Raw genomic sequence first — 11,167 nt, forward strand, 5'->3', positions numbered from 1 at the left:
GAAATAACCTAAAACATGTGTATGCAAATATTATATTTTTTCTAAACAGTTCATTTCTTGTAAGTAAAAGAAAAAAATACTCGAGCTGAGATCGAAACCAAAGCCTAAAGATAGTAAGTCAAGTACGATAATCATTAGGCGAGCTTGACACGATCTTTAAAAAGTGTTTTCAAACCTACTTATTCTTAACATAAGGAATCTGTCACGTGAACCATTCACGCATGCACATTCGTGAAACAGTTAACAAACAGATAAAAATCCGATGATCACCATGTACCAATTGTTCAATTTTAACCCCTTAGCAGCCCTGTTTTCCAGATGAAAACTGATTAGAAAATTTTCCACATATCTGAATACTCTATATACCAAATTTCAAGTCTGTACATCAAAAATTTATTGAGTATATGGGTTGAGAATTGTCCTCACACAAACACACACACAGTGTCACTTTTATAGATATACTAGATTAGAAGATGTACCCGGTATTGCCAGGTATTAAACATAATATTTAATTTCTGAAAAAAAAAAATGAAGTAAAAAAAAAAACAGAAAGAAACTAAGACATGTGCATTCAAATATTATGTTTTTTTTTTCTAAACAGTTCACTTCTTGTAAGTAAAAAAAAATACTCGAGCTGAGATTGAAACCAATGCTTAAAGACAGTAAGTCATGTATGATACCCATTATGCCATCTTGATACGATCTTTAAAAAGTGCTTTCAGACCTACTTATTCTTAACATAAGAAAGCTGTCATGTAAACGATTTGTGCATGCGCTGTCATGAAACAGTTGACAAATAGATAAAAATCAAATGACCCCCCCTCCATACTAACTGTTCAATTTTGACCGCCTAGCTGCACTTTTTTCTGAATGAAAACGGATTACAAAGTTTTCCACGTGTCTGAATACTCTATATACCAAATTTCAAGTCTGTAGATAAAAAATTCGTTGAGTATATAGGTTGAGAATTGTCCTCATACACACACACACACACACACACACACACACACACACATATCCTCACTTTTATAGATAGACAGATACATTAAAGAGTAATCTCCTAAACTAATGAACGGATCATTATGAATTTTGGAATATGTAAGTAACACGTTTATATTATCTTTTTGCAAATGCTAACATAAGAAAAAGATTATTCTTTATTTTTGTTTTTTAATATATGGGAAATTCTAGACAAGCACTGAAATACATCCCCCCATGTGGTTTAAATTTCTTTCAAGGATATTATTTTTTAATTATTTGAATTTGACGATTATTTGAATGCTATTGAAGTTGTTCAGAGGTTGTTGTTTTTTTATTATTACTAGGTGATACCACTGAAGCAAAGGGAGAAGCAGGTGCTAGTGTGATTGCAAGAAGTAGGAGTCGGTGGAGTAAGTTTAGGGAACTTCTGCTATTCAGCAAAGAGTTACCTATCATTGTCGACCAAGGAAGAGTCGACCAGCAATGTGTATGAAGTGTAATGATCTATGGAAGTAAAATCTGACCAGTGAGGGTTGAGGACATGCGTTTCATGGAGAGAAATGACATGAGTATTATACAATGGATGTGTAATGTGAGTTTTAAAGAAAGGCTTAGATCTGATGACTACAGAGGAAGACTAAATCTGGACCGTATAGAGGGATGTGTGCAGAATAGAAGACTTTCTTGGTATAGCCGTGTTGAATGAATGCGTGAGAGTTCTTGGATTAGAAGATGTAGAACAGTTGAAATAGCAAATGCAGTTCACGTTAGAAGGTCAAGACAAATCATGAAAGGAAATGATAAGGATGAAGATCTGGTCATTTAGGTCGCCTTTTTTTTTTTCCAATATTTTCGAAAGTCATCCCCTCTTTTCAATTGACTAGCCTTAATTTAAACATTCGTCACTTCCGATTTTGGCGATGGACGCAACAGCAAAGACGTCACGTTGTTTTTGTTTGTTTTTTTTTTCACATTCTTTTCCTCCTTCACGGTACAGGTTCGAGCCTGCCTACTAAATTTTTGTTCTTTATTTTTCTCGACACACATCCCCAAACACCTGGGCAACGCCGGGCACCCAGGCTAGTTACTATATAAAATAGTCGCCACAGTAAAAAAAAAAGAAAAAAAAGAAAGAAAAAAAAAAAACTTATTTCTAAAAACAATCTGAAGTGAAATACATTTTTGTATTGTAAATAACATGCTTGAAGGAAAAAGAACTTAAAGTTGCTAGGCAGAAACATTTCTTGTATAGTTTTATTTTACGTTGACCGCTGATGTATAAATATTGGATCTATTACATGTACGTGTGTTACTAGCATTCTCTCTGAACAAATTCAAGACCGTCTCCATTTAACACCAGAAGAGAACAGCTATCTTTGGTGTCCATCATTATAGCTAATAAATACATAAAATAAGATAATATCTACAACTCATCGATGAAAATTAGAGTTGGCCAAAATATTTGATTAGTAGTGTTTTTTCAATTTATTAAAAAAAAAAAAAAATTCTAGCATAAAATTTTGTTTAAAAAATGATTTCTTAAATATCGATTTGTCAGAAGCGATGCTATTTAAGTCTAAATTCCAAAATTCGACTGATATAATTTTACATAAATTGATTATAATGGAATACATGTCCCATGACGGGTAAATTCCCAAAATAGAACAGTTTGCACCATTTTTAAGTCTGCTTACAAAAATTAAAATCAAGATACACTGATTATGTACAGGACTTTTATTCCAATTTTGGTCAAAATTTTTAACATGATTCGGATTCTAGAATATCTCAAACATATAAGACTTATGAAAAAAATTTTTTTTAATTATTACAAAACAAAAGGAGTATGGGACCCAAAACAAGAAGTTATAAATATCAGGAATTTAATCTGACTGGACACTGCTTGCTGTGGATTTCAAGTCGGTTATTCTTCTGGTTTGTCCAAGTTGTCAATAAAAACCAATTGTTTTTGCATGAGTGTAGGATGTCACTTTTTCTCTGGATATTGTACTTCCCTCTATGAAAATAATCTCTCTCACCAAGTCCCTTCATATTCATACAAAACAATAATCTGATTAGCAAAGATGTTGAATGGTGATTGTTAATTAAGCTGATGTCACTAAAGTGAAAAATAAATTCTGACTTTATCTATTTTTAAATGAATTGTTCCAAAATCAAATCATGTTGTCTCATTGACTAAAACAGTGTAATTTTAAAGAAATACATTTCAAAAAGTCATGTTATGTTACACACACACACACACACACACACACACACACACACACACACACACACACACACACACACACACACACAGATCGTCATAATAAAAACCAAACTCCCAAACATTAATTGCAATCTGAAATAAAAAAAAAATAGTTTCAACATTTACTTCAAACTATAAAATTAAAAAGAGAGCAAGGCAAAAGTTAAACATAATTTACTTTGATTATAAAATCATATTTTCTAGCTTCATAATATGCTAAAGGATGGCAAATGGGGATTGTCAATTAAACCAATGCTGTTAAGGTAAAAAAAAATACTTAATTTATCTATTTGAAAATGAATTGTTAAAAAATCAAATGACGTAGTTTGAGTAAAACAAGACAATTTTAAATAAATGCATTTCAAAAAGTTATATGATGCATATAACACACACACACACACACACACACACACACACACACACACACACACACACACACACACTGATCCACATTTAATAAAAATCAAACTCCAAACAATAATTGTTACAGAAATACTCTCACCTGTCAGCATAGCGCAAAGTATTGAGTGTGTGTTCGCAGCAACTCATGCCAGGAGATATCATTGCAATCTGAAATAATAATTTCAAACATTTATTTCCAACTATAAAATTAGAAAAAGACCAAGGCAAAACTTAAACATCATAGTTTATTTTTTGTTAAAAAACAGAGACTGATAAAAAAACAGAGGCTGAAGAGAGTAATATATATATAAATATATATATATGTGTGTGTGTGTGTGTGTGTGTGTGTGTGTGTGTGTATTGCATATATATGTGTGTGTATTGCATATCTATATATATAAAAATGTAATTCTTGGTTCGTTCAAAGTGAATAAAACCATATTTCTACGTTACCAATTTAATTGACATTTTCAGAAAATTTATCTGTAAAGTCAAGGAATGTTTGCATGTTATTAAAATAAATTAAGATCGCAAATTATAAAAAATATATTAAATAAAATAAAAATATTTTTCGTAACTGCGAGACTGTCCGCTATTTCATTTCCGCTAGAAATGAGCCTTTCACGTGCATCACACGTTGACGACTTTCGAATTACAACATTTAACTATCTATTTAATAGATTGGTAAAAATAAAAAATCCCTATTTTTTAAATTATATATATATATATATATATATATATATATATATATATATATAATTTAAAAAATAGGGATTAATTAATTGTAAGGTTAAAGTACAATATATATATATATATATATATATATATATATATATATATATATATATATATTGTAAAAAAACATATAAAACTTTAATTAAACTTGGAAATACGATTTAAAAAATAGCGCGGATTGTTAAGTGCACTAGCACTATTTGTTTATCTTAATTTTTTATTTTTAAAAGCTTTCCTGGCGAAGCCTACCTAAAATAAATTTGTCTAATTCTTAATTTCTTATGTTATTGGGGAAAAAAAAGAAGGTAAATATGAAGAATTACTCCACCCTCGAAAATTCCTTTAAAATTACCATACTTATGTGTTTTCGAGGTCGCTGAAAACGAAAATAACGTTTATAATTAAGGCAAAAGAGTAGTTTCCAAGATATGAAGAAATGTTAGTTTAAAAAAGTGGAGGATCACTTTTCCATAATAATTTAACATAAAATGATCACCCACTTTGTGGCCACGATTTTTTGGGGCGGAGGGAGGGGCTTTCTTTCTACACTTGGAAAATCCTTTAAAATTACCTGTTTAAATTGGTTGAAGGGGCGGGGGGTGTTTTGGCGGTCGCCAAAGCATCCCCCCGTCCCTCCACCGCTACCCACCAAATGTAAACAGAATTTTTGTAAAATATTAAACAGTTCTTCTGTTCGGTTAATGTCGGCACGTTACTTATGGATAAACAGTTAAACTGCATAAGCACCTGTTAAAAAACTATACAAATTCTATAATTGAATATCCCCCTCCAAAAAAAGAATGAAAAACAAACCGGCAATTCCCCCCCTAAAAAAAAAAGAAAAATACCAGTGAGTGCATTTCTTCATATCTTGGAAACTACGTGTTTACTGGAATTTTAAAGGATTTTCCGAGGGTGGAAAGAAACTCCCCGCCCTCCCCCCCAAAAAATCGTGGCCACAAAGTAGGTGATCATTTTATGTTAAATTATTATAGAAAAGTGATCCCCCACTTTTTTAGAACTAACATTCTTCATACGTTGGAAACTACTCGTTTGCCGTAATTTTAAACGTTATTTTCGTTTTCAGCGACCCCAAAAACATTTAAGAGTGGTAATTTTAAAGGAATTTTCGAGGGTGGAGTAATTCTTCATATTTACCAAAAAAAAAAAAAAATAGCATCCTGGAATTTTGATAAAATTTTCCATTTTCTCACGTTCGTATATACCTTTTTGGGTGGCGGTTGAGTTCCATGGCGACTAGCAGACTTATTCGCTCATGTAAATTAAAAATTTTTGTAAGTGAGAAATTATCAATAAACGGCTTAGTTACTTTTTTTTTTGTATACTTCATGAAAAGAGTTAAGCCAACGTAAGTATATGAGATATTATTAATAAATGTTTAGTAACTTTTTCCTTTTATTATTCTTTAGGAGTAAAACTTTTTTTTAATCATGAAAAGAGTTAAGCCAATGTAAGTAATGTTTGTAAAAGTGCCAAAGGCAACGTAAGTAAATAAATAACGAAAATATTATGTGCGCGTGCGTTAGCCTTGACTGGGGGGGGGGGGGCTAAGGAACGACGATTAAATAAGTCGCCATGTAAATTTAGCTTAAAATGGGCACCCACTTTCTGGCCACCTGAGGAAGGGGGGCATTTATTTTCGTGTTTATTGGCTTAAAGGTTTTTTGACAAGGCAGTTTGGGGCGCGAGTGCATATTTAACAGCCTTTGTTTATGCTCGCGTATAACGTAAACAAAGGCTACGTTTGTGAAATGGAAAATAGTCCCAGAGTTCAGGGGTTATTACCATGCAAAAGAAATCAAACAAAAAACTTTATAGCCAAGAAACACACAGAAAAATTAAAAAATATAGCATCCATTTTTTTCTATCGAATTCATTTGCTGTTTTTATTGAAAACTATTTCCTCCCGGATTTTTTATATCATTTTCCATAAAGGGCCGTGCGTCTCACGTTCGTATATAACAAAAAAATTTTTGTAGATTTCGGTGTGCTAAAAACGAATCTGCAAACCATTTCCGTTGCAAAAAAGTAGTTTTTATGATATGAAGAAATTACTTTTTCGAAAAGTGGGCGATCACTTTTCGATGTAAATTTAACTTAAAATAAGCACCCACTTTCTAGCCACCTGAGAGAGGGGGGGGATTTTTTCCCCATGTTTATTGACTAAACAGCTGTCGTTTATGCTCGCGCGTAGCATAAACTACGGCTATGGCTGTGAAATGGAAAATAATCCCAGAGTTCAGTGGTTATTACCATGCAAAAGAAATCAAACAAAACCTTTTTAGCCAAGAAACACACAGAAAAATGCTCCTCTCCAGAAAGCCAGAAAGTGGGTGCTCATTCTAAGTTAAATTTACATTGAAAAGTGATCATCCACTTTTTGAAAAAGTAATTTCTTCATACCATGAAAACTTTCTCTTTGCAACGGATTCGTTTTTAGTACACCGAAATCTACAATAAAATATTTTGTTATATACGAACATGAGACGGGCCTTAAAGTAAAATAATACCGGATTTTTTGGGGCAGATTTGCCGTTTAGTTGTATAAATATCCTCAAACCAGGTAATCACTAAAAAGGACTCTTAAAAGTCGTCACCTGTATCGAGCAAAAGTTTAAGACCACTGATTATATGTCAGCCTACATCACAGTAACATATATTGAGTGAGTTCCTAACAGTATTTTGTATAGTTTTTTAGTTTAAACTCATTTTCCCAAAATTTTCCCAAACTTAACGTGTTCGATACAGTCTGCCGCCATTTGTATTTTTCAAATATACCGATAAATACTGCATGTTTTTGAACCGATTAAACATTATACATTACATAAAAACACTACAATCTTATCCAGTTAGGTAGAACATTTACTTTTCTTGCCTTTGATAACATTTATTTGTTATATATTTATTTTTTGACGACTTCTTTGTATCTGTGTTTAGTAATACAAACCCTTTTCATTTAATGTAATGTTTAGTCGGCTCGAAAAACAGTGTTTATCGGTATATTTGAAAGATACAAATGGTGGTGGACACTGTTGATTATGTTAAGTTTGAGAAAGTGAGTTAAAAATAAAAAACTATACAAAATACTGTCACAAACCCACCGATTATGTCAGCTTATGTCATGGTAAAATATATTGGGTGGGTTTTTGACACTGTATTGTATAGTTTTTAGTTTTTAACTTACTTTCCCAAACTTAACGTATTCAACAGAGTCTGCAGCCATTTCTGTTTTTCCAGCCGATTAAACATTTTACATTACATAAAAACACTAAACAATTATCCAGTTAGGTAGAAACGTAACTTACCTTACCTTTGCTTTCATTTATTTGTTTTTGGACAACTTTTTCGAATCTGTGTACAGTACCCCCCCCCCATCACTCAAATATTAATTACTAACTTACATTTTTGTGTAGGTTCAGGATGACTGAAGACAATGCCGAGATAAGCAGAGAGCACATGCAGTGCCTAGAATTACCAAATGATCACCAATCTGGAACTAGCCAGGCTGAACATTGCTTAACATCAGTGATCTGATGGGCACCAATGTGTTTACGTGATTATGCTGTATATATATATATATATATATATATATATATATATATATATATATATATATATATATACACACACACACACACACACATACATATATACAGGGTGGTCGCTAGGAAAGCAGGAAATTTGTCAAACAACGATTTATTTTTACAAAGAATAATTTTTACAAAGTTTTTCAAAGATAAATGTTATATTATACGCATAGATACTCAAAATGTCGTCCGTGCACTTCACTGCAGCGTCTTAACCTAGAAATCCAAGTTCGTGTGGCGTTTTGAAGGGCAACTTGTGGGATATTCCAAGCACCTTTTCAAGTCACCAACAGAGTGTATGTTATGTCGACAGTTCTGCGTCTCTGTTAATAACAAGCTCCAAGCACAGTAATCCATGACATTTAAGTCTGGACTTTTAGAGGCCAATCTTCCGCAGCAATGAAATCAGGAGTAGATTGCCGAAGAAACTGACTTGAAGCCCTTCCTGTGTGAGTCTTGGCACCATCCTGCTGCCATGTCCATGTTTGGTTGTCTATTACATTTCGTATATCGCTAAACATCTGTGGACACATCTCTAAATCGAAGAAATAAATAAACAAGATGTAATGAAATCATTATGCAGATTGCACACTCATTCGACAACAAAAGAACCAATCAAAAAATAGCAATCATGCATTTTATTCATGATCTAAGCTGACATTCAAATTTCTCGCTTTTCTAGCGACCGCTATATATATATATATATATATATATATATATATATATATATATATATATATATATATATATATATATATATATATATATATATATATATATATATATATATATATATATATATATATATATATATATTTTTTTTTTTTTTTTTTTTTTTACCCCAAACAAGGAAAATTGCCACTTTGGTGTAGGGGGCTACTATCAGGGGCAACAACTACTGGGGTACTATGTAGGGATTTGGGCAGCAAGGTGTCGGTTCACGTTACACTTGAACTTCTGCACGTCAGTACTGTTGGGGAAGCAGGGACCTGGAATGGAATTCCAGAGTCTTGCGGTTCTGGGGAAGAAACTATTGGACTAAAAAGATCTTTTACATCTAGGGACCTCTACAGTGTGGGGGTGGGATCTAGTAGCTTGTCGGGTTTGTCGAGGGTGCTCGCGTCATGGGGGCACAAGTGATTGCAGTTCGTCAGAGCATTCACCATATATATATATATATATATATATATATATATATATATATATATATATATATATATATATATATAAAATAGAAGAAGTACCTGTCGTTGACTGGGTTCAAAAACAGCCTACAGAAAATGGACTGTGATTGATGAAAGTATGATAGGTTATGAAAACGAGGGAGTTGTAAAGAGATAGGTTTTTATACTCAAAAATTTTACCCTAAGCAAAATATGATGAAAGTAAAGATAGTTTTCGCGAAAATATATTCTTTTATATCAATTTTGTTTCCATTCGTAGCCAAGAGTGACCAACAAAATGATGTTTCCTTACAAAGAGAAAATGTTATATATATAATAATATAAATATACAAGAAATAAATGTTACCATAGTTAATAAAAGTTACTTTCATGGTAGAAAAGTTCATTGGTTTGTATTTTTAAGTAGTTTGCAAAAAAAAATTTTTTTTTTTTTTAATTAACCGGTTTAGAAAAATCCAAATGGCAGCGACTTTGAAATGGAGAGCCCCGTTTTCAATTTGAAAGAGGGGCATTCTGTGTTAACAATTTAAGAGAGTTTCATCAACATAAGGAATATTTATAAACAAATTTTAATATTTTCCATTATTTTGTGCTTGAGGAATATTCGATTATGGCATAACGGTCTTATTTTTTATTATTTATCTATTTATCTATTTTCAAAAGAGTGCCATGTGCAAGTTGAGAAGGAAAAAAACAGAGTTATGCATAATTTGTGTCGAGAATTGTCTAAAGTTCCGACTTTTTTTTTTGACATTCACTTTAATAAGAACGTGAATTTATGAGGTGAATTTATTCGACACAATATGATTCAACTAAAAAAAATAAATAAAAGCTAACGTGAATTAAGATTAAAGTTAAGGTGTTATTGTGGACCCTCACCCCTTTTAAAAATCCTTGTTAAACTTTGTGACATATTTACATTCTATGGAGATCAGGCGCGAACAAACACCCAATAATTTTATTATACCCTATTTCTTCAAACTGAAACAAAATCCTAAATAGATGTAAATATTTTAAATATTTTACTTATTACATTCATTTGAAAGTAAACTCCATTTTTCTTGTTTTAATTTGTGAGAAAAGATTGATAATTTTCTCCTTAACTTCTGAATGACTGCTGAAGAACTTTTTTATCAATTGAAAGCACTGCAAGTTCATTTAGTCTTTCGTAACCCATGTTTTTTTTTTATTTTCAGAGTTGAAAAACAACGTTCTACCTCTGATGTAGTCATGGGAATTGTGAAGATAATTTTTATGAGTTTTGTGATTTCACTAAGAACATCGTTTAAATTGTTTTCCAAAATAAATTTCAGATCAATTACTTTGCAATATTCATGGATATCTGACCTACTATAAAATATTTCTAGCTCAGTTTCAAACTTTTCTTTGTCAATCATGGGATATGCTTCAGTTGTCAAGGATATCTCTTCTGTAGGTAGTTTTTTTTTCTTAAAACTAGCAAAGCTTATCTTGTAAAACAATTTAGCAAGTATTAAATGTTTAGTTGAAGAATATCTGTCCGTTATATCAACAGGTATATAGTCACACAGTTCTTTAGCTTCGCCCTTGAGTGTTTGTGAAGGATTTTCACAGAATTTGGTGTTTCTTATCTCTAAAATAGCAGTTTTTAAATTTGTTATGTATTCATTGACTTTATATATGCTAATTTCCCGAGAAATAATTTCAACATGAGACATCATTTTATGAAATAGCTCAAACCAAAATATGAAATTTTCATCGTTCAAATATTTCAGAATTCCTGTCGCTTCTGCAACGGTCTCATCTACATATAATGTTGACTGAATTTCAGTGACAGTTTTTTTAATGCTTGAACATTTTCATGAACTCTATGTATGATAAAGTTCACCTTGTGTCGGATGGAGGTAGAATGCTTACATCCAGATGCTTCTTGAGAATGTGGTGATCTAGAAAAGAAAGTCGGAATAGCCAAAATGTTAGAGATAAATATTCTAGCATTTTGTGTAATGCTTGCT

At 31.8% G+C, this 11,167-nt stretch overlaps 1 protein-coding gene across 4 annotated transcripts in view; it reads right to left on the reverse strand.

Annotated features, from left to right (window-relative positions):
- The window catches only part of LOC145279807 (kinesin-like protein KIF2A), a 152,362-nt gene that overhangs the window by 32,910 nt on the left and 108,285 nt on the right, over nt 1-11,167 (reverse strand). For all 4 annotated transcript variants that reach the window (XM_080131159.1, XM_080131161.1, XM_080131158.1 and 1 more), the window contains one exon: nt 3,747-3,814. In XM_080131159.1, coding sequence (XP_079987285.1) covers nt 3,747-3,814 — 68 coding nt within the window. The remainder of the gene's footprint in view (nt 1-3,746; nt 3,815-11,167) is intronic.

Source organism: Euprymna scolopes, chromosome 7 (assembly GCF_053919585.1).
Source record: "Euprymna scolopes isolate OS-2025 chromosome 7, ASM5391958v1, whole genome shotgun sequence".
Classification (NCBI taxonomy): Eukaryota; Metazoa; Mollusca; class Cephalopoda; order Sepiida; family Sepiolidae; genus Euprymna; species Euprymna scolopes.